The 24,865-nt window shown below is 43.8% G+C and overlaps 1 protein-coding gene across 1 annotated transcript in view; it reads right to left on the bottom strand.

Moving 5' to 3' along the window:
• Positions 1 to 24,865, bottom strand: part of DNAH9 (dynein axonemal heavy chain 9) — a 381,759-nt gene that overhangs the window by 86,264 nt on the left and 270,630 nt on the right. The window contains 6 exon segments of the mRNA XM_017855172.1: positions 1,159 to 1,323; positions 3,539 to 3,743; positions 4,758 to 4,880; positions 10,423 to 10,658; positions 13,509 to 13,697; positions 16,030 to 16,149. Of these exon segments, the coding sequence (XP_017710661.1) occupies positions 1,159 to 1,323; positions 3,539 to 3,743; positions 4,758 to 4,880; positions 10,423 to 10,658; positions 13,509 to 13,697; positions 16,030 to 16,149 (1,038 nt within the window).

Raw genomic sequence — 24,865 nt, 5'->3', positions numbered from 1 at the left:
GTTCCTTTTCTTTTGTCTTCTTTCTCTTTCTCATTTATTCGCCTCATGAATACTTACTTGAAGGCCACTGTATTCTAAGATCCATGATGAAAGTTGGAGATACAGCAAGAAATTTGCCATAATCCTAGGCTTTTAGGGCCTGGCCCTCTGAGGAAGAAATACAAGTAAACAAGCACCAAGCCAAATGCTGTTGACCCAACATTCGGTTGACTCTTCCTCCTTTCAATCTCACCACTCCAACCTCAGCTGTCCATCATCTCAGAGTAGGTATGACCTGGTTTATCTGTCTTACCCATCATTGCTTTTCATATTTCCTACCTTGTCTCTACCTAGAACGAAGTCTTTCATATTTGGAGAAATCCCAATAATCTGGCAATAAGCATCTTCCCTCAAAGGTATATTGTTCCTGGACACTGTTACAGATATTCCTTGTCCTGCTCAGAGCCAATATCTCCAATGCTCTTCGGATCCAAGCGCAGGACTGAGACTGCAAAAGACCTTGTTGGAGGTTTGGTGGTATGCTGGGACAGAGCATGGGGTGGGCCCCTTTCCCATCACATCCCGTCTTCTAGTCCTCACAGCGGGGACCAAGGGCCTTCCAAACATTGTAAAATAAAGGCAGCTACGCACAACAGGGCACTGCGTCATTGCTTCCCAGGATGATACAGTTTTTGAGAGCTGAGTTTCCTAGGAAGTCATTGAGGTTTTCTCATTAGGATCAGACTTGTGAGAGTCTGCGGTCTGGTGGGTTTTGTCAGGCTGCCATCATGCCCAAACCAGTCAGCTTTTACAACAATGCAATTCCTTAGCTTCAGGGCAACTCCACACACTATCTGAGGTATCCATTTTGAGTGAATATTCCCTGCACAGAATACTAGGCCCTGCAAAGCCTTAAGTGTTCATCAAATGTGGATGGAGTTGAGACATCAAAAGTATTTTCCAGAAGGTGGGAACTACATAATACAAGATGTATGGGGTAGTCACTTCAGGAATCCTGCCTAGGTAGACTTTCTAGAAGAACCTTGCTGAGACAGAAAAGCCATGTGTGACTTGGACTTCTTTTTTCTCTAAAAGTAAGACTCATTATCTAAGAGGAGAGAAAATTGGAGGAGGACTCCAGCCTAGGCTGCCTTCCCCGACTAGCCAGAGGAGTTTTACCTTTTTCTCAACTTCGGCAGCAGTCTGCTTGGTGATCTCTAGGTTTTCCACCAGTGCTGTTTCTCCCAGGAAGTTCCCAGAGGCGGAGGAGAGGCGAGAGAGGAGACTGTCTTCCAACGTTTTCAGGGTAATTTTGAATCCATTCTGCTGCTTTGTGAGATTGGACTGCAAATATCAAGCCAGAGACAGTTAGGTGAAGATGCCCAGGGCATCCTGCTCTAAGGGTATGCCTGAATAGGGCCAAAGTCCCTTGCCTTAAAGATGGTAAACTGGAGGCAGAATGGCAAAGAGCTTCAGACCATGAGCAGGAGACAAGCAGAGAAGTCAAAATTGGTGCCCAACGGTACAATATTCTGGGCACATGACCTTGAGCCAGTTTACCCTCTTTACTCCTCTGTAATCCCAGTCCCCAGTTGTAGGATTTCTGTGCTGTGCTTAATGCACAATGGGCAACACACTGCATTATCAGCGTTCACTAAACGGAGTTTATTTCTGTGACTAGAGGGTTAGGGTCCAGTTTTAGTTCTCTGGAGAGTTTTCTCTATTACCAATTTACTTTAAGGAACAACTCTCCTATGGCTTACTTTGAAAAAAAATCAGCAGCATCCGTCTTCCAGTTTAGACTGTGTAAAACCTTCCTCGAGGCTGGAGTGGGGTGCTGGTATCCAAGCGGATCTCATCCCACCCTCCCTTTCTGCTCCGTATCCTAGAGCACTAACTTCAGGCAGTTGTAGTGTCTTTGCCCTTGTACAGCCTTTGGATCCGTGAGAAGAACAACCTTCCTGTTGGAGGTTCCAGCCACAGCCACCCTGACCTTTCTTCTGTTTCTTAAAACCACATACCTTGATCCTGCCTTAAGACCAGGATTTGCTGTTCTCTGTGCTGGGAATGTTCTATGCCCAGAGGCTTTACAATTATTTAGGAATTAGCTCAGATGCCAACTCCTCACAGAATCTTTTTCTGACCACCACTGTTCAAATTTGCCCTCTGGCTTTCCAGTATTACCCTGTTTTACTTTCTTAAAAATTCTTATTGCTATCTGAATGGCATTGTTCATTTGTTTACATTGCTGTTTTCTGTGTTCCTCCACTAGAGTGTAGATTCCACGAAGGCTGGGACATGGTTTTCTTTGTTTACTGCTGAATCCTCCATACCTCAAATCCTGCCTGTTATAGGGTTGGTGCTCCCAAGGTGTCTGTTCAATGAATAAATGATTGCAGGAAGCGGAGTCCCAGGGAGCCCTGAACTCAAGCTCTCATGCACTGGAATTCCACCCCCCAACCCCACATATTATATAATCTAATCACATTTAAAGAGACGACAAAAAGCATGTTATCTGCTATGGATTGAATTGTGTTGTCCTAAAAGTCCTATGCTGAAGCCTTAACTCCCCACGTGACTATATTGGAGATGTGACCTTTAAGGAGGTAATTAAAGTTAAATGAGGTCATTAGGGTGAAGCCATGGCTTGATGGGATTAGTGCCCTTATAAAAAGAGATACCAGGGAGGTTTCTCTATTTCTTTATGTGCAAAGAAGAGGTCACGTGAGGTCACAGTGAGAAGGCCACTGCCTCCAAGGCAGGAAAAGAGGCCTCACCAGAAACCAACGTGATCGTAGACTTTCAACTTCCAGAATTATAGGAGAACAAACATCTGTTATTTAAGCCACCCCATCTATGGTTTTTGTTATGGCAGCCCAAGCTGACTAAGACATGACCCTAAAATAGTTGGACCTATTTCGGTTACCCTTGTAGAATTTCACTCCACTTAGTTCTGGCACGTGGACCTGTGTGATCAGTGGCACTCATGTTCATGCCAGGCTCTGCTCTTGGTCATAGGACTGTCCAGTCTCCAAGCCATTTTTTTCTTTTCTTTTTTTTGAGAAGGAATCTCACTCTGTTGCCAGGCTGGAGTGCAGTGGCATGATCCTGGCTCACTGCAACCTCCGTCTCCAGGGTTCAAGAGATTCTTCTGCCTCAGCTTCCTGAGTAGCTTGGACTACAGGCTAGTGCCACCATGCCCAGCTAATTTTTGTTTTTGTTTTTTTTCGTAGAGATGGGTTTTCACCATGTCGGCCAGGCTGGTCTTGAACTCCTGACGTCATGATCCGTCCACCCTGGCCTCCCAAAGTGCTGGGATGACAGGCATGAGCCACCATGCCCGTCCTTCAAACTGTTTTTGCTTCTGTTCCTCAGCTCACCCATCCTTCTTTTCCCAGTATGGTGTTCCCAGGTTACTACATGGGGTCGGCACTCTTCCAGGGTCTAGCAGAACCCACCTGATTCAACCCAGGAAAAACAGCCCCCCTCCGCAACCTCTCCCAGAGTGGAGTACACTGAAGGCTCTAGCAGCAGAGTGTTTTCTCCCTCCTGTCCTCACCTTCAGCTGCTCCAGGTCTGGCCTCTCCATGCTGACCACAGCAGCCAGCAACTGGTCCTCCAGGCCATCCCTGGTAACGGTGAAGTTGATCAGGGTGGCCTGAGCCTGCAGCTCAGGCTGGTAGTGAGGATTAGCCAGCTTGGTGTGGAGGATGAGCCGGAACTTGGGATTGTATTCACATTCTTTGTCTCCAATTTTAATGAATCTGGAACATAAATGCTCACGTGAAGGTGAGGTGCCTTCCTGCAAAATTTGGTCGGGGTCAGAATTTGAGATTTTTTTTTTCAAACAATATTGCCATATTCAGATGGATTCCTCCTGAGTATGTCTAGGATGAGCCCTGGGATTCTTTTTTGCACTAATGTGGGGAACAGGAGCCGAGGGGGACACATGGTTTCCCATGGCCGCCATGTTTGGTTCTGCACTGTGTAACTCTAGGAAGAGCCATGCCTGTTGTGTCAATGTAGATTAGTACATTATGAAGAATTTCCAGCAGATGGCAGTGAAGTGTCTGGAGGAAGGTGAGCCACCTTGCGGTTTCCACAAAGGTGCTTTATAGGCCAGCAATAGGGCTTACTTTTCCTCATGGCTGACAGGGGAATGACATCTATGGGTGAAAATGATTAAGCAAGTAAATGAGCACAACTTGAGGACAGCAAAGGCAACGATGGCACTGGCAGTGGGTGAGGTTCCTGAGTCAAGCACTCCTTCATGGTAATTACTCTGCCCCTCATACGAACCCATTGTATGTCTTCTTCCTCTCTTTTCCTCTCAACACCACCCCCTGCTTTGCCTTATGCTTGCTAAGCCCTTATCCTGAGCCAGCACTCAAACTAGCAGAGACTCATTAAATTGACAAGGAACCAAGTTGTCAGAATTCAGATGACTGGCTTGTATAAGATGCTCATACTTAAAAGTCAGTCTGCTTTTTGACCAATTTCCTTCTCAAGTTTCTCCAAAATTGTGCACTGTGGCCATTTAGAATGAAGTCAGTTGGGACGTTGGCTGATGGAAGCAAAGTTTTTCCAGGAAACTTTCTCTAGGAGACAAAGGTCACTACATAGACCTCTGCTGGAAGAAAGAAAGGTGGATGTGCTGCAGGGAGCTACTCGACATGAACTGAAGGAGGAAATTCCAGGAAGACCAGACCTCTTCATGATTCTAACCGGGGCCAAGAACCAGCTCCCCACAAAGGGTCAGCGACACAGCTGAGTCTTACCGTCCTTTTTTAATGACTTCTCTCCCAAGCAGAGGTCCCAGAACAGGATCAATTGACTCCTCTAGGTTTTCAATCAGCACCACAGCTCCAGCTTCCAGGGCCTGCTCTATGATTTGAAGGTAGCTGGGGAAGCAAGTATGAGTCCGGGAGTATGAGCCCGTGGCAAGCTATGGAGTCGACAATTTAATGAGACTAGTGTGACCTCTAAGACATGGTGATATAGTTGGCGGCACAGCTATTTGGAATGTTTTCAATGACCACATTTTTTCCCTATGTAAAGTGAGATTTATGTGATTATATACACTTTTAGAAATACGGAGAAATTATAAAATACAAAAAAGATAATGAAAACCATAATCTGTCTTTAACATTTTGGTGTATACTGTGTATATTTGAACATATTATATTGTCAAGTTTAGCTTTGATAGTATTAGATTCATATGGTGGTTTTGTTTTATAACCTGTTTTTTTTACATGAAATATATTGTAATCATTTCACCATGTCATTAAATAGCCTTCCAGGTAATTTTAAATGACTGGGTATTAGGCCATATTGATATACCTTAATTTATCAATCAATTAACAAAGATCTAGGTTACTTTTAACTTTTCAGTGTTATGTAGAGTTTAATAAATATGTAAATAGGTTGATTTTCTTAAAGTCAATTTATAAGTCAATTATAGTCAATTATAAGTTGAGGCTGCAGGGATATAATACAATTCAAACGAAGAATAACAATAAAACTTTATGAAACTCAACAAAAGATCTTAAAGTTAACCTAAAAGAATACAGTGAGGCTGGCAAGGAGAAAACCAGTAATGAAGAAGAGGAAGGACTCATTATCTAATACTAAATATTTTGTATATTTCAACAATATAGAGGTGTAGAAAGAAGGCTTAAAGGACAGCATATACCAACAAGTTAGCAGTGTTTTTGAAAGATGAATTATAGAAGTTTCTATTTCTTTGTTTTTTATGGTAACTCCTACCCCACCCTCTCATTTTTCTTTACAGTGATGATATATTACTTTTTAATGAGAAATACCACAAAAAATGTTACTAAATATAAAAGTAAATAAGAGCTGGTGTAGTATTAGATAAATAGAAAAGAATAATGACCCTATTTAATAAAATAATTTAATATATAGTAAAATGACATCTCTAATTGAGGAAAGAATGGACAATTTCATAGATGGTATTGAAACAATAGCTACCCACTTGGAAAATTAGTCTGTACCACATATAGTAGCTTAAACTATATTTAAATTGATTGCATTTCCATGTAAAAAGGAAAACTCAAAAAACTTAAAAATGGGCCAGGCCTGGTGGCTCATGCCTGTAATCCCAGAACTTTGGGAGGCCAAGGTGGGATGATTGCTTGAGGCCAGGAGTTTGAGACCAGCCTGGGCAATAGAGTGAGACACCCTCTCTATAAAAATACAAAAATTAGCAGGGTGTGTTGTTGCGCGACTGTAATTCCAGCTACTTGGGAGGCTAAGGTGGAAAGACTGCTTGAACCCCGGAGGTCGAGGCTGCAGGGAACCATGATTTCACCACTGTACTCCAGCCTGGGTGACAGAGTAAGACCCTGTCTTAAACAACAACAACAACAACAACAACAAAAAACTAAAGACTAAAAATGTAGGTGAACATTTTAAAAATTCTTGGAGAGGAGAGACTCCTCTAGTCATCATTTATAGAATAAATGGCTGACAAATCTGATCAAATAAAAAAACTAAAATAAAATGAACTGTAGTATGTAAAACCTCACAAAAGTAAATTAAAAGACAAATGAGATGAACACATTTTCATTCATATGAAGAAAGAAGACTATACATATTACATATAATGCAACATTTGTATTCAAATAACATACAACAAATCTAGAAAACCATTCAACAGGAAAGTAGTTAATGGACATGAACTAAGAATTAATTGAACATATTTATTAAGGGCCTGCAATGCATTAGGCAGTGTTTTAGACACTAGGGACACATCAATGAGCAAAAAGAACATACACCTGTCTAAAATACACTGTTAGTCAGCTGGAAAAGAATATTTTAATTAAAGTTTTGGGAGAAGGCCAGGGTTGGATTACTATGTGACTGAAGATGCAAATAAAAATATATCATATTGGCCGGGAGCGGTGGTTCACATCTGTAATCCCAGCACTTTGGAAGGCTGAGGCAGGCGGATCACCTGAGGTCAGGAGTTCGAGACCACTGGGCAATATGGTGAAACCCTGTCTCTACTAAAAATACAAAATTTAGCCAGGCATAGTGGCACACGCCTGTGATCCCAGCTACTCGGGAGGCTGAGGCAGGAGAATTGCTTCAACCCAGGAGGTGGAGGTTGCAGTGAGCCAAGATAGGGCCACTATATTTATATATATCACATTATGCCTTGGCATTCACTTCTCAACAAAGTTTGCTCTATAACATGGATGCACTATAATATTTAATATTTGGTTTTGTTAACTATTATTTTTAACATCATATGTTCAATTTGAACAACCCCGAGTGATCTGGACCTCAGTGCAAGCATGCTTGGGACATGTGGCCAGAGCAGCAAAGCTCACTTTGAGTGGCTGTTCCCTGGAGTGGATAAATCTTAGGTTTCTACGTGAGGATGACTTGCATCAAATAGTGCCTCCGTTACTTTTTTGTTTGTTTGTTTGTTTGTTTGTTTGTTTTGAGACGCAGTTTCCACTCTTGTCCCCCAGGCTGGAGTACAATGGCACGATCTCGGCTCACTGCAACCTCCGCCTCCTGGGTTCCAGCGATTCTCCTGCCTCAGCTTCCCAAGTAGCTGGGACTGCAAGCACCTGCCACCATGTCCAGCTAATTCTTGTATTTTTAGTAGAGACAGGGTTTCACCATGTTAGCCAGGCTGGTCTTGAATTCCTGACCTCAAGCGATCTGCCCACCTCGGCCTCCCAAAGTGCTAGGATTACAGGCTTGACCACTGTGCCCAGCTGCCTCTATTATTATTATTTTTTTTTTTTTTTTTATTTTTTTTGAGACAGAGTCTCACTCTGTCGCCCAGGCTGGAGTGCAGTGGTGCGATCTCGGCTCACTGCAAGCTCCGCCTCCCGGTTCACGACATTCTCCTGCCCCAGCCCCCCGAATAGCTAGGACTATAGGCGCCCGCTGCCACACATGGCTGATTTTTTTGCATTTTTTTTTTTTTTTTTTTTTTGAGACGGAGTCTCGCTCATGTCGCCCAGGCTGGAGTGCAGTGGCCAGATCTCAGGCTCACTGCAAGCCTCCGCCTCCCGGGTTTTACGCCCATTCTCCTGCTCAGCTCCTGCAGTAGGCTGGAACTACAGGCGCCCCACCCGACATCGCCCCGCCCGGCTAGTTTTTTTTTTGTTTTTTTTTTTTTTGTAGAGACGGGGTTTCACCGCGTTAGCCAGGATGGTCTCGATCTCCTGACCTCGTGATCCGCCCGTCTCGGCCTCCCAAAGTGCTGGGATTACAGGCTTGAGCCACTGCGCCCAGCCATTTTTTTGCATTTTTAGTAGAGACGGGGTTTCACCGTGTTCGCCAGGATGGTGTCGATCTTCTGACCTCGTGATCCGCCCGCCTCGGCCTCCCGAAGTGCTGGGATTACAGGCGTGAGCCGCCGCTCCCGGCTGCCTCCATTACTTTTTAAACAAATTTATTAATTAATATATTTAAATTGTGGTAAAATATACATAACGTATAATGTGTGTCATCTTAATGTGTACAGTTCCATGGCTTTAAGTACACTGTTGTGCATCCATCACCATCATCCATTCACAGAACTCTTCTTGCGAAACCGAAACTGGCTGGGCGCGGTGGCACACGCCTGTAATCCAGCTCTTCGGAAGGCTGAGGCGGGCAGATCACAAGATCAGAAGTTCGAGACCAGCCTGGCCAACATAGTGAAACCCGTCTCTACCAAAAATACAAAAAAGAAAAAAAATTAGCCGGGTGTGGTGGTGGGCGCCTGCAGTCCCAGCTACTCAGGAAGCTGAACCAGGAGAATCACTGGCTTGAACCTGGGAGGCGGAGGTTGCAGTGAGCTGAGATGGCACCACTGCACTCCAGCCTGGGTGACAGAGTGAGACTCTGTCTCAAAAACAAACAAACAAACAAACAAACAAAAACAAAACCAAACCTGAAACTCTGTACCTGTGAAACACTAACTCTCCATTCCCCTCTCCCTCCCACTCCCTAGCAAACGCCATTCTACTTTCTGTCTCAATGAATTTGACTACCCTGGTTACCTTGGATGAGAGGAATCATACCACATTTGTCTTTATGTCACCGGCTTATTTTACTCTGCATTACACTTTAAAGATTCATCCATGTTGTGGCATGTGTCAGAATTGTTTTCCCTTTTTTTTTTTAATTTCAATTTTATTTTATTTAAATTTTTTTCTTTGAAAACTTTTTTACTTTTAATTTTTGTGGGTACATGGGTACATATACTTATGGGGTACATAAGCTATTTTGATACAGGGATGCATAATAATCACGTTATGGTAAACGGGGTCTCCATGTCCTCAAGCATTTCTCCTTTGTATAACAATCTAATTACACTCTTTTAAGAATTGTTTTCCTTTTAAGGCAATAATATTTTGTGGCATGTGTACATCACATTTTGTTTATCCATTTTTCTGTCAGTGAACACCTGGGTTCCCTTCACCTTTTGTCTATTATGAATAACGCTGCTATAAACACAAGTGCAAAATTTCCATCACTTTTAAAATGGCATACTCCCTGGGGAAATTACCTAACTTCTGTGAACCTCTGCTTCCTCGGACGTGCAATGGAACCAATAACTTTACTGGTTATTAACTAATTGGTTACTTACCTTATTAACTATGTGGATTAAGGATGGCATTTGAGATAAAACCCCTAACACGAAGACTAACGCATATCAACCTCCTAACGAATGATGTCTGCCTCACTGCCTCTTCCCCATTGCCCCATCCTGTTTCCCCAGGTGTCCTGATGACACAGAACAGGATGAGGACTGAAACCGCAAGGCTAAAATGAAGGGAGGCATGAGGGATGCCGAGTCCCAAGCCACTGAAGCCTGGTGGGTGCTGGCCAGACATTCTCTGTGCCATTCCAGTCCCTTCACGTGGTAACTTTCCACAGGGAAGTACAAAGCCACATGGCAGGTACCAAGGGCTCTGAAGGTTTTGTAACTAACTCAGCTGCTCCACGGGACCTACTGAAATGTCAAGTTGTGCCTCAGGAGGACGGTTTTGTTAGTTCTACATGGTTCTAGGGCAGAGGGAGAAATAATGGGTAGAGAGATAAGGGAGGCAACTTTTGGCTAAGGGTGAGGAAGACTTTATAAAGCACAGAGCTATGTGACAATGGGATGTGAAGTTTGGGGAGGAAGTGTTTAAGGGGCAATGAGAGGATGAGCTCCAGGGATGGTGAAGAAAGGACCCCAGAATGGGTCAAGAGGTTGTGGTACATAATTTCTCATGTGGATGAAAAGCAAAGACTTAGTACCCAGGCATCCTTCATTGAGATGATTGCTAAAATGGGAGGAGAAACATGAGAAGCCTGATGGAGACCAGGTGTGTACAAACCATTCACTGGGGCTTAAAATCTGCTCATGATCTATACATTTTCCTGCACAAATGGCTAAAGTGAGAACTTTTGTGCTCAACCACTTACCCTTTCTGGCCAATCTGTGTGACCTGGAGATCTTCACCATATTTATTCTTGATCCATTTGATGCCTTGTAGCTGAGGGTCAACCATGAGTGGCCAGCGCTCACAGTTGAGGAGGATGGTGGCATTCTCCACGGACATGCGGTCGGCTGGGAGGCCCTCGTTCTGCCAGGCAGCCACATCAGCATCGTCCATCAGCATCCTCAGGGGATCCAGGGTCAGGGTGACAGGAACGGGAGTCTGGTGAAGAAGAAACGCCAACCCACGCTCAGAACAGAAGCAGACATTCTCAGCTGGGTTGAATGCATGGTTACTCACCAAATGACACAACTCCTTTAAAAGCAAGATCAACATCCCGCTGAAGAATGCTTTTCTGGCTGTGTGATTATTTCTGGAAGCAGGTTCTATTAAAGTCCTGATAGCTTTTTTGTTTTTTTTTTCTCTCCATGGATGTACAACTGCAGAAATTCAGCTCACATGAATGATACTTTGTTTTGTGGTATCTTTACCCAAGTCAAGTTTCTACTAGATTATCTGTATTTTAATCTATGACATCCTACACACTCTCACCCATGTTAACAATGTTATTTCTCTGCTATATGTCTGTGTTTCTTGTGCATGCTCCATGAACCAGCACCAGGTCCCATGCCTAGTGGGTTTGCTCCTGTCTGTACTAGCCGGCACAAACCACTCTTTCCACTCATCTGTTTCACCAGCTTGCAAGAGGCTGGATGGGTTTTCTTTTCCTCTTCCCCAAACACCCCATTCACCTGCAGGACTCTTTCTGCTGCTGGTGCCTATGGGAAGCTGGTGAGTATTTTCAGTCTGAGAACTTGCCTGGACCTCTCTTATGCCCCTTCAGGGCTCCTATGTGTGCCCTAGACACTGCTTTCTGAATTCTTTTTTTTTTTTTTTTTTTTTGAGATGGAGTTTGGAGTTTCGCTCCGTCACACAGGCTGGAGTGCAGTGGCGTGATCTCAGCTCCCTGAAAACTCTGTCTCCTGGGTTCAAGTGATTCTCCTGCCTCAGCCTCCCAGGTAGCTGGGATAACAGGTGCCCGGCACCACACCAAGCTAATTTTTGTGTTTTTAGTAGAGACGAGGTTTCACCGTGTTGGACAGGCTGGTCTCGAACTCCTGACCTCAGGTGATCCACCCCGCCTTGGCCTCCCAAAGTACTGGGATTACAGGCGTGACCCCACCGTGCTGGGCTCACTTAATTTTTTTATAGGCAATCTTTTTTGTTGATGACCCCTACATATATTTTTAAATTAAGGTAACATTCACACAAAATAAATTAACCATTTTAAAGTGCACAATTCAGTGGCATTTAGTCTATTCATAACATTATGTAGCCATCAGCTCTACTTCCAAAACATTTCATCTCCCCCATATCCCATACTCATTCAACAGCATCCCCGATTTCTCTCTACACCCAACTCATGGAAACTATGAATATGTTTTCTGCCCCCTTGGATTTTCTTCTTCTGGATATTTTACTGTAAATGAATCCTACAGTGTGTGACCTTTTGTGTCTGGCTACTTTCACTTAGCATAATGCTTTCGAGGTTTAGACAAATACCCTTTTAACCCCTTCATCTCACTCCTCTCTGAAGTTTGTTTTGCCCAGTTATCCCAAGGAAATCTCTCCAAACCACCTCCCATCCTCTTAATTGTATCTACTAAGGGCACAAATGGCCGGTACTATAGTATCCAGCAAACCTCTGAAGGGAAATCTGCCCCTTGGGGATTCTTATCTGGGACCAGAAATGTGTTCCAATATATTTTTTCCCTTTGTAATCTCATGCATTCTATTTGATGTGCTCAAAAACATTATTCTGAGAAGGAATCCGTAGGCCTCACCAGACTGCCAAAGACGTCCATGACACAAGAAAGCTTAAGAACCCAAACAAAGCCAGAAAAATCCTCACTAAGCTGCTACTAAGCTCTTCATCTTCATTCACTCAGTTAATGATGGTTCCTTCAACAATTTCCTTTTTCCAAAAGTGTTTAGGATGAGCAAAATAACTGCTTTATTTTTTGTTTATTTGCTAGCACTGTAACATTTTTAAAACTACCGTTCCACTAATTGTCAGGTGAGCAGGGTTTTATGAGCTGATCTGAGAAAACAATCATCAAGATAGAGTTTTTGTTCTAAGGTTCTACTTACAAATAGATTTGGAATGCAGCTTTTACCTTACGTTGTGAAATTTGGGGCTGACTTTCACCCTAGCTGACTTTTATGAGCCTAATCTCCTCAAGTGGACTGTGAACTTGCCAAAGGTATCCCGGTCTTGAACATTTTGTGTGCCCCCTGTATAGTGGAGTGCTAGGACATGCTAAATACATAGGGAGTATTTGTGGGTTGCTATGAGTGATGTGAAAGTGCCAAGAAAGTATTAGGACTTCTTCTGATGCTCGGGTCCAGGTACAACTTTGAATCCCCTTTAACGGGAAACCAGTATTTCTCCACTTCGTTATGTTGCAGGGAGTGGGGGGTGGGTGATGTAAAGGGATCGGTTGGGAGTAACATCCACCTAGCCACACGAAGAGGACTAGCTGCACAGCCCACATAAGAAGCATGTGAGCAGCTGTTCAAGGGATCATGCAGGATGGAAGCAGAACAAAAGATATCTGTGAGTCATTGGCACAAGCTGTGTAGCTTTGGGGCCCAGTAACAAGGTGCAAGGTAGGATCTGGGAAAGTGAACTTTCCCTGACTGCTCCTATGAAGTTTGACCCTGGAGTGGGGAGATCAGAGACAAAAATGTTTTGTTTTGTTTTTTTTCCTATCTCCCAGGTTTCATAGCTTTAAGGATTGCTAGGAGACAGCCTGCAGGGAAGAGGACTAGTGTTCCCATGGAGGACTGCATTCAGAGGAGACGTGCTGCCCCCAGGTGGCCTGGAGGGCAGTGGGCAGCAATGCAAGGCAGTGTGGAAGGACACGGGTATGCAGGTTTCACACCTGGTGCTCAGAGGGTGGTGGGGGTGAGTGTGCAGGAGGACACCAGGGGATGTGAATTATGACTGTGGTGTCTTCCCATTAGTGCCCAGAGGCTGATGTGGTCGGGAGAAATTCAGGCCATACGTACTTTCAGCTGGCTCAGGTAGGGCCTCCAAGTCCCATCCAAGAGGCTCTGCCGATATTTCTTTGTGAAGAAGCCAAGGTAGGAAATGAAAGCCGTTATAAGTAAAATGTCTCCACATAACGTCCTTTCCTGCTGTTTGAAGTTCTGCACGGCTTCTGCCCACCTCACGTTTTCAGAAGCGAGTCCTCCAACCTACAATTTCAAAAGCCAGAGAGGAGAAGAGGCTTGTTACACAGCAGGTCATAGAGTCATGATTCCATCATGGAGAGCGCCCACTGCACGCTTCATAGCAGGAAGAGGCAGAACATCACTTACATGGCCCTTTCCATCGATGGGGGTTTGTGCTGCCTGCAGCAAAGCTTTCAGTACACAAGCCCCATTCTGTGTCATGCATCGTATGAGCCATAGAAAGATGACAGGTTTGACTCTGCTTTATGTGTGGAGACTGATACCACTCAATCAAAGGGTTGTTGAGAGGATGAAATATAATCATGTATGATTATTATTTAGCACAACACCTGGTCTGTGGAACGTTAGAAAATTAGCCACTTCTTTCTCCTTTCCAAATGATGGGGAAATGAACATAAACAAAATCAAGTCCGTGCACCATAAATAATTCACAGCGGGTGAGGAGACTGATGTGCTAACTGAGACACAGAGAAGCATGGTAAGGTCATGGGTGTGTACACAGTCCTGACCCCCTAGCCCTCTTTGGGTTGGTACAGTCTCCCTGGGAGGAGAGTCATCCTTTCTACAGACGACTGTTAGTGGTATGGCGGAGCTTTGCTTCTGCATTAGGACTCACCCTTTATTTTTTCTTTGAATGATAACATCACAGAACATCAGAGCCTGGACAGACCTTAGAGATTTGCCAACCCAATCATTCCCATGCATGTTTTCAGATTACACAAAGGCCAGAAAGTCCAAGTATCTGACCAGAATCTCTAGGTTGGTAGAGACAGGGGTGGCTTCAGAGCCTGAACATCCTGACTTCTAGAGCAGAGTGCCACACTGCCTCCCAGGAGCACTGACTCAGAAAGTGCTCCAGCCAGGCAGAGAAGGCTGCGCTAAGTTCGGAAACCAAGCAGGGAGCTGAATGGAAGGCAGGCCAGCTAGGAGATCTGGAGGACTTCTTGCACACTGGCAAGAGTTGCTGTCTCTGCACTGAACTGTTCAGCTAAACTGACCATCTCAAAGCCACACAGAAGCTGGTCCAGTGACAACTGCACAGACACACATTTGGGTATGGCTGGTCTTCATTACATCACAGCTCCGTTCAGTGACGGCTATGACTCACTGCTCCCCAGATTAAAACATCTGGCTCTGCTGTGTAATTCAGTGGTGGCTGGAATAAATGTAAACAGGTGTGGACTGTACTTCCCTTCACTGGTGAGCAGGGTGCTATAAAGTCTCTAGCTTGAAGAGAAATCACATCCATTTAACTCTGCTTTTCAGAGTCTTAGCTGATATACGGGATGAGAAATACAAGCCATGGGGGATTTAAAAAGGCCACAAATTCTTTGACATTCCTGTCATTAAGAGTTGCTGTCTGTGCTCTCTGCCCTTTAATCTGTGACTGTTTTGACCTAGAGAGTACAGTGGAAGTGCTATTGTGCCAGTTTTCACTCCCAGGTCTTCAGATATTGGGACTTTCCACTTCCTGCCTCTTGGGACACTTGCCCTTGATGTCCTGAGTTACTATGCAAGACATCTGATTACCCTGCTAGAGAGAGTGCGTGGAGAGGCCCTGAAGCTCCATAGGAAGGCAGAGAGGCCCAGCTGCATCCTCCCTTCCAACCATCCCTGCCAAGATGCTCAGCATGTGAAGGAAGTTGTCTTGGGGCCTCTAGCCCAGCCACCAGCTGAATGGACCGAGTGACCCCAGTCATGACCACATGGAGCAGAAAACCCGGCCAACTGAGCCCTGCCCTCAACAAACTTGTGAGGTATTGTGAAATGCAAAATCACTAAGTTTTGGAGTAATTTATTATGCAGAAACAAACACTCATAACACAAGCACCGCTGCCCTGACCTGCAGATTTGATTTCCCAGGAAGGCTGGAGCATGTGTGTATATGTGTGTGTGTTTTTTCTGAAATACTCAGGGTCAATAGGTCTCACTCTTTTCTGTTTCTATCTTAGTTCCTAATCTTGGCCACACCCTTATAATGAAATGTTACATAGAAAGGAACGTCACCGTTTGCCTATAAAATGCTAGCTTTGTCTTGTAATGTTTCCTCTGGTCAATACACATGAATATAAGCGTGTTCACATTTTGCATGAGCTGCCTGATAGATCCAGTGCTCCCATCCTCCCAACCACGTCTATAAAAAAACTCCTTTGACCAGATCAGGGTTTATGCATCCACATTTTCCTCAGGACTCAATTCCTGCATTTCAGCACATTTTAATACTTCCCTCCAAGTCAAAGCACTGCTGTGCTGTGCTCATCTATCTTGCACCTCCGCGGCACTTGACAAGCCTGCTAATATAATTACAGCTTGGGCTGCTGTGGCTTACACTCACCAGGCGGTTGGCGAGGGAGATGGTGCTTGTGGTCACTTCGGCTTCTTGCTGACATTTGAGTTTGTCTGCTGTTGCTTTCTCAAACCTGGCTGTGAGCTTTGCCAGGTTTTCATTAAGGTGCTGTTTAGGAAGGAACACAAGGACCATCAGTCATTTCAGCCCATGTCACTGCCAGTGCTTCTTAGATGAGGGTTCACACGGAGTTGGTTCTGAAGGAAGCACTCTGTGGGGGAATTCCTAAGGGACCAGAGAAAGCAGGGCAGAGAGGGAAATGAAGGCACATTCGGGGAAGATCTCAGGCGGGGTCCTAGCGTGGACTTCATCTTGATCCTGCAGTGGGAGGGTGGAGTGGACATCCAGAGATGTCCTGCCCCAAGATGAGAGAGCTGAGCTTCATACCCCACCACCGCGGTCATCGATCGAGGTGTTGAAAGCTACGAGGTGTGAGGGATATGGATGAGGGGAAGGGTGCATAAATTCTGCCTCTGCTTGAGTTGGAGAAAAATGGGTTCCAGCAGCCTGACAAAATGGTGCAGGTGCTGCTAGTAGAAGCAAGAACACATCAAAACTGGGGTTAGCATGAAAAAGGTCAACAGCAACCCATGTAGGCCAGGGAGGACCACTGCCAGTATCTGCTGCAGCTAGTCTGGGGCTGGGCTGTCTGGAATCTAAGTTCTCCACTGGCTCTAAGGTCCTAGAGTAGAAGGTAATTTTTAATTAACCTCATCTAGTCTCTTCCATTAACACAATGTATGAGAATATAAAAAAGACATAATTTCAAGTTTTAAAAAATGTGTTAAGAATTTAAAATTGAAGCATGTAGCTTTTATTGTCCTCAGAGTACATATTTTTACGCACAAAGATACATGGACACACAGCAGATACCTCCAAATACATCTCAGGTCTGTGCAATAACTGGGGTTCAGGCTGCTTTGTTGGTCATTACTAAGGCACAAGAGAAATCAAAGTAGGGCCAAGTTTAAACATCCAAGCAGTTTAAAAAGCAGGTGGTGAGTCATCCAATTAAGGATGGCAGACTGGCCATGCTCATTTACCTCCTACACTTCCCAAGACTTCTCTAAAATGATTACGAAGCAATTAAAACAGTCATAAGCCCATTACACCAAGCAAATGGGTGAGGGCCATTTGGAGGGTGAACGAGTCCAACAGATTTATGGAGGACCACACTGATGAAGGAGTGGAGACCGCTGGAGCAGGGCAGAGGACACAACAACTTAGAGTTAGCTGTTGCTCACCAAAGGGGAAACTGATCAGCCCACAGAGCCCTATACAAACTGGAGATCTCAGAAATGTCAGGTGTGACTGAAGGGGAAGACGAAAATAGGAGGATTAATTGGAAGCCTATTGATTCTTGCCCTCAAATCTCCATCCACATGCACAGTCTACAATGCCACCAGTCACCTATGTCACCGCATAAGAAAGTCAATAGAGGCAGAGAATAAAGGTACCACATCCTGGCGTAACTCATCAGATCTTGAAAACAAACTCTACCAGTCAAGCAGCTCTGCCCTTGCCTGCAGACCTAGAATTAGCTTTTGATCACTACTCTTGTAAACATGAAAGGACAAGAAGAAATTTAATGCAGGCTTAGATTAAGTTAAACAAGATGGAAAAAATGACCTAGGAAAAACAGGCAGACTTTTGGTAACAATAAAAACAGCAACTACAACAACAAAGTTAAAACTTTCACAGTTTCTCAGAGAGATTCAAGATGACTCATCCACAAAACAAGAACAGGACGTTATTAAAAGGAAGAGAGAATAACAACAACAACAAGAAAACTCTTGTGGAAATCACTATTGTTGTGAACATAAAAAATAACAAAATCAAGGGAAAGGTTAAAAGATGGATTTGAGGAAATTTCCTAAAAAGTACAAGAAAACAAACAGCAACAAAAAGATGGGAGAAAACAGAGGACTGATCTAGGAGGTCTAACGTCTGACAGATATGCATTTCAGAAAATAAGAGTAAACAGTAAACAGAAGGGAATTTACCAAATAAATAATACAAAATAATTTTCTAGAGCTGAAGAAAATAAATCTTTACATGCCAAACACAATACGAAAAAAGAATGACAGCTAAGCACATCCGTGTAATGTTTCACACACCAAGAACCAAAAAGAAAAGATTAGAAGACTTCAAGGAAAGGGGGAAAACAGTGCATCCACAAAAGAACAGGACCTTGACTGCCCACGAGACTTCTCACCAGACAAAAGCATAAAACATTCAGTGTTCTGGCAGGGCGCAGTGGCTCACGCCTGTAATTCCAGCACTTTGGGAGGCCGAGGTGGGCAGATCACCTGAGGTCGGGAGTTCGAGACCAGGCTGACCAGTAGAGACAAGGAAAAACCTCGTCTCTACTAAAAATACAAAATTAGCCAGGCATGGTGGCACATGCCTGTAATCCCAGTTACTCGGGAGACTGAGGCAGGAGAATTGCTTGAACCCGGGAGGCAGAGGTTGCAGTGAGCAGAGAGTGTGCCATTGCACTCCAGCCTGGGCAACAAGAATGAAACTCTGTCTCAAAAAAAACACACAAACCAACAACAACAAAATTCAGTGTTCTATGCACAAAAAATTAGCAACTCAGAATTCAATACTTTGCAAAACTGTTCAGTTTACAAATAAAACGAAGACATTTCTAGACTATAACAATGTAGAAAATTTGCCTCATCATTAACATTTCTGAGAACGTTCTTTGAGAATGAGCCGTAGCAGAATAAGAGAGAGAAAGGTTATGACAGCAAAGAAGGACAGACAAAGAATACTTAATTGAATGGAGAGTTAAAAAATAATGGATGCTATGCAAAAGGATCTAATGCAAGAGAAAGAGAGAATAAAGAAAAGTAGAAACTCTGGGGGGGGGGGGGGGGGGGGAAGAGATTGTGTAGAAACAGAAAATGTAATTCTAGGTCTGTTGTGAACAATATAGACACGTTCACAGAATAGAAATGGAATTGTTGCTTTTTTAACTTTGCAGATCAGTCTATGGATAGAGCACGGGTCACTTAATTTTGGTTACAGAAGAGAATGTATTTTCAGTTTTGGTGATTACAAAGCAAAAGTAATGATAAGCAGTAATAACAAGAGTTGGGAAGTAGAAGGAAGGGAGCTGAAGGCAGGGGTAAGAGCGTCATCTTGTGATATGGTTTGGATCTCTGTCCCCTCCAAATCTCAGGTTGAAATGTGATTCCCAGTGTTGGAGGTGGGGCCTGGTGGGAGGTGATTGGATCATGGGGGCAGGTCTTTCATGAATGGTTGAGCATCGTTCCCTTGCTGGTAAACAAGTTCTTGCTCAGTCAGGTCAGAGGAGATCTGGTTGTTTAAAAGAGTCTGGGACCTCCCTCTTCCCTCTCTTGCTCCGGTTCTTGCCATATGACATGCTGACTCCCCATTGCCTTCCACCATGATTATAAGCTTCCTGAGGCCTTGCCAGAAGCCAGCACCATGCTTCTTGTAAAGCCTGCAGAACTGTGAGCCAATTAAACTTCTTTTCTTTACGAATTACCCAGCCTCAGGTATTTCTTTTCTTTTTTTTTTTTTTTTTTTTTTGAGATGGAGTTTCGCTCTTGTTGGCCAGGCTGGAGTGCCGTGGCGCTATCTTGGCTCACTGCAGCCTTCCTCCCAAGCGATTCTCCTGCCTCAGCCTCCTGAGTAGCTGGGATTACAGGCATGTGCCACCACGCCCGGTTAATTTTGTATTTTCAAGAGAGACGGGGTTTCTCCATGTTGGTCAGGCTGGTCTTGAACTCACGACCTCAGGTGATCCACCCAACTCAGCCTCAGGTATTTTTTCACGGTAATGCAAGAATAGACTAACACATCTTGAAAGCTGAGAGCTCCAGGGGAGCTGCCTCTATGTGATAGAATAGGAAATAAAGGTTACATCAACTATCAGGTTGGCACAAAAAGAACTGCATTTTTTTTTTTTTTTTTTTTTTTGAGATGGAGTCTTGCTCTTGTCGCTCAGGCTGGAGTGCAATGGTGTGATCTCAGCTCACTGCAACCTCTGCCTCCTGGGTTCAAACAATTCTCCTGACTCAGCCTCCCAAGTAGCTGGGATTACAGGAGCCTACCACCATGCCTGGCTAATTTTGTATTTTTAGTAGAGACAACGTTTCACCATGTTGACCAGGGTGGTCTCAAACTCCTGACCTCAGGTGATCCACCTGCCTCGGCCTCCCAAAGTGCTGGGATTACAGGCATGAGCCACCATGCCCGGCTGTAACTGCAGTTTTTGCCATTACCTTTTTTTTGTTTTTTTTGGAGATAGGGTTTCACTCTTGCTGCCCAGGCTGGAGTGCAATGTTACGACCTTGGTTCACTGCAACCTCAGCCTCCTGGGTTCAAGTGATTTTCCTGCCTCAGCCTCCCAAATAGCTGGGAATACAGGCATGCAACACCATGCCTGACTAATTTTGTATTTTTAGTGGAGCCTGGGTTTCATCATGTTGGTCAGGCTGGTCTGGAACTCCTGACCTGAAGTGATCCACCCACCTCGGCCTCCCAAAGTGCTGGGATTACAGGCATGAGGCACCGCACTGGCCATTAAAGTAATGGCATTACTTGTGCCATTAAAAGTAATGGCAAAAACCACAATTACTTTTGTGCTAACCTAATAAAACTGGTTATCGTAAGTATATTGAGAAGACATGGAAATGAACAACTTCTAGCCCCAGCTAGCTGGCAGAAAGTCAACTGTCTCAATAAGATTCATCAAGCAATAGATACCAGCATAACACATGGACAGAAGTCAGAAATTCAAGGGATCAGAAAGTGGGAAGATAATGGAAACTTGTCAGATGAGTCTAGTGTTGAAAAAAATAGGAGTTGGCGGGGATTATGACAAAATGAGCAAAATCGTGTGAATGGGAAGCCATTACTTAATTCCAGGGTCAATTAATGACATATGAGAATCTTTTGATTATTTTTAAACTGGCCTAAAGTAAGATTTTTACGTAAAAGTACCTGCTGTTTTAAATATTGGCAATTAATTAAATCATCTGCAAAGAGACTGCGTGGGCCAACTGGAACACAGTTGAGCTGCTAGGTAGCAGGCTCTCATGTGATCTCAAGCACCAGAAAGAGATATAAGAATTAAAGGGGGTTCTTGTTTCTCATCAGAAGCCTTTCTCTACTATTTGATATTTCACTCTGTGTGTGATTATATGCTCAAGGAAAGGGGCTTCCTTGTTGTATTATTATTATTATTATTATTATTATTTTTTTTTTTTTTTTTTTTTTTTTTTTTTTGAGACGAGTCCTCGCTCTGGTCGCCGGCGCTGGAGTGCCAGTGACCGGACTCTCAGCTCACTGCAAGCCTCCGCCTCCCGGGTTTATGCCATCTCCGCTCAGCCTCCGAGTAGCTGGACTACAGGCGCCCGCCACCCTCGCCAGGCTAGTTTTTTCGTAATTTTTTAGTAGTGACGGGGTTTCACCGTGTTAAGCCCAGATGGTCCTTGATCTCCTGACCTCGTGATCCGCCCATCTCGGCCTCCCAAAGTGCCTGGATTACAGGCTTGAGCCACCGCGCCCGGCCCTGTTGTATTATTTTTATAAATCATAACATTAATATATCTTCACTATAGAACAAAAGAAAATATAGATTAGACAAAACAACCATCCAAAATTCATCACCCAGAGATAACCACCACTGTTAACATTTTTATGTATTTCCATTCTGTATTAGGCTCTTCTTGCATTGCTATAAAGAAATACCTGAGACTCGGTAATTTATGAAAAAAGAGGTTTCGTGGGCTTATGATTCTGCAGGCTGTATAGGAGGCATAGTGCTGGCATCCTCCTCTGGGGAGGCCTCAGGGAGCTTTTACTCATGGTGGAAGGCAAAGCAGGAGCAGGCACATCACATGGCCAGAGCAGGAGCAAGAGGGAGTTGGTGGGGCAGGTGCCACGTACTTTTAAATGACCAGATATCACAAGAACTCACTCACTGTCATAAAGACAGCACCAAGCTATGAAGGAAACTCCTGACGACATAAAGGCCTCCCACCAGGCCTCATCTCTGGCACTGGGGATTACAATACAATATGAGATTTGGGCAGGAACAAATATCCAAACTATATCATGTCCGACATACAGTAATCAAACTGAAATCTGTCTTGAAATATGCTTTCCCCCCCACTTTCTGTATTATGAATATAAAATTCTTTACTTGGAATTATCCTAAAATCCTAAAAGTAAGACTTGGGTGTGTGTATGTGAGATTGGACTAGGCTGGGAATGGCCTCACAGCACATAGGAAAGAATCTTCTTGCCCTGGGTGGGTCTCCAGGTTAGGGATGGGTGTTAACCCATCTCCTGTGTTATTAGCAGGGAGGGCTCACATTCCTGGGATGTTGACGGGAATGTGTATAAGTGGAGGATAGAGAGGAGGTTGTTAAAAGCAAGAATACATTTTTTTTTTTTTCAGAAAATATTTTGGCAGAAAAGAAGTGCCTTCCAAAGGTAGCCAAGGATTTTTAAAATATTCTTATTGCTTCCGCAGGTTGAGTGGGCCCATCATGTGAATGTTGGCTACTGAAAAGGTATAAACATTTTGAAAACATTCTCTTTGCACCAACTGTTCCTTTGGTTAAAATAACTTGAGTCAAGAGTCTTTGAAAATGCGGTTCTTGTTATGCTTTTCTGGAAGAGACTGAAAATATAAAATTATCGGGAAATCTTTTCCTCCCAACAAGCAGGAATATGGGCTGGACATGGTGGCTCATGCCTGTAATCTGCCTGTAATCCTAGCTCTTTGGGAGGCATGGCAAGAAGTTCACTTGAGGCCAGGAGTTCAAGACCAGCCTGGGCAACATAGCAAGACCCCTTCTTTAAAAAAAAAAAATTCAGGAGTGGGGATGTGACGGTGTCTTGCATGTGATATTCTTTGAAGGGAGCCATTGTTATGGTGATTATCATCTGTTTTAAGTAAACTAGTCCATGAACATGTGCATTATGAAACAAGCATATTGAGAGGAGGTGAGTTGCTTTGCCAAACTATCTTTTTTTGTTTGTTTGTTTGAGACGGGATCTTACTCTGTCACCCAGGCTGGAGTGCAGTGGCCTGATCTCAGCCCACTGCAAGCTCTGCCTCCCAGTTTCATGCTGTTCTCCTGCCTCAGCCTCTGTAAAAGCTGGGACTACAGGTGCCCGCCACCATGCCTGGCTAATTTTTTGTGTATTTTTGTATTTTTAGTAGAGACAGGGTTTCACCATGTTAGCCAGGATGGTCTCGATCTCCTGACCTTGTGATCCGCCCGCCTCAGCCTCCCAAAGTGCTGAGATTACAGGCGTGAGCCACCGCGCCCAGCCCAAACTATCTTTTTAAATAGAGAGATTAGTCTCAAGGATCTTTGATCTAGAGCTTTTTCCTAGAGATTTTAATCTAACGGTCAATAAACCCATGTCGCATGAGGCATATGGCATGTCTACAATCCTACCTTTCACAACTTGTAAAATCCTCCTTACCCTCATGACAAATTTGTAGCAACAATCTTATGTGCCTAGAATGCACACATAGAAATTAAAGATCCAGAACATTTTTTGGATTGAACTTGATCACAGCTGTGGTTGAGTTCCTGCACGAGGTTGGATGTGCATGTGGTAGACGGCACATGCTGTCAAATGGGGCAGAAGTGGTTGAACAGTTAAAGTCACGCTCTCAGTAGTGGTGGCGGCTCCTGCCGCTCCCTTCATCATGGGCTGGGCTCTAGTCTCATGCTTTATACACATCACATCCTTTAATCCTCACAATAGTCCCATGAAGCAGGTACTATCACTGTGTCCATTCTTAAGATTTGGGCATTTCGGAAACCTTTCTAAAGATCACACAATCAGTCAATATTACAGCTTGGATTGGAATTAAGGTATGTGGAAGGATGGATTTTTAGCTGCTATGCTATCCTCCAGGATTCTGATTTCTACCTGTTACTTTATTAGTATAAATTTTTATGGGAAAGGTGAAGTTCAAGGGTATGAAAGTAAGTAATTCAAGATCTAAGCTGTGGGAACTTTAAAATACTTTGAGCCTTAAGGTAATGTGATTAGAGGTCTGGAGTCATAGGACAGGCAGCTATAACCCAGGCAGTTGTAACCTTTGTTTCTGTGATTATATATTGGCCTTTTTCCTTACCTACATTGTTTTGTAAAACAGTCTGAATGACTAAACGGCACCAGGAAAGACTCCTTCCAGCTTCATTGCTAATCTTTGTTGTAGATTAACCTCCCTCTTACCTTTCTCACACAAAGACTCTACATTATCTAAGATGGAAGGTTAAATACACTCTTGTGAATTGGAAAGGAAATGAAACAAGCTGTACAGAAAACTGTAATTAATTCAATTGTTGTAACTCATAAACCAGCCTATTATAGAAAATGTTATAATCCTACTAAATTGCTTTGTTTTCTGCCTATATAAGTAACACCTTAACTTTTTACTTTGGAGCACTCACTCTGTCTCTTTGGAGTTCATGTTTTCTGAATGGCCTTTCCCAGTTTTTCACTTAAATCAACTCTTTAAAGCTGGATTCTGGGGCTGGGCTCAGTGGCTCATATCTGTAATCCCAGCACTTTGGGAGGGTGAGGCGGGAGGATCACCTGAGCCCAGGAGTTCAAGACCAACCTGGGCAACATTGGGAGACCCTGCCTCTATAGATTAAAAAATAAAAAATGTATTTTGATCCTTTCAATTATTTCAGGTTTACAAGGAAAATCTTCCCAAATAGGTGTGAATCCAAGAGCGCCATCCCCATCTCCAAATCCTGGGGGAACCAGACATAATAACAATATCTACATGAGTTTATAAAAGCTAATG

Source organism: Rhinopithecus bieti, unplaced genomic scaffold, assembly GCF_001698545.2.
Source record: "Rhinopithecus bieti isolate Rb0 unplaced genomic scaffold, ASM169854v2 scaffold_40077, whole genome shotgun sequence".
Classification (NCBI taxonomy): domain Eukaryota; kingdom Metazoa; phylum Chordata; class Mammalia; order Primates; family Cercopithecidae; genus Rhinopithecus; species Rhinopithecus bieti.
This window is presented reverse-complemented; position numbering and strand designations above follow the sequence as displayed.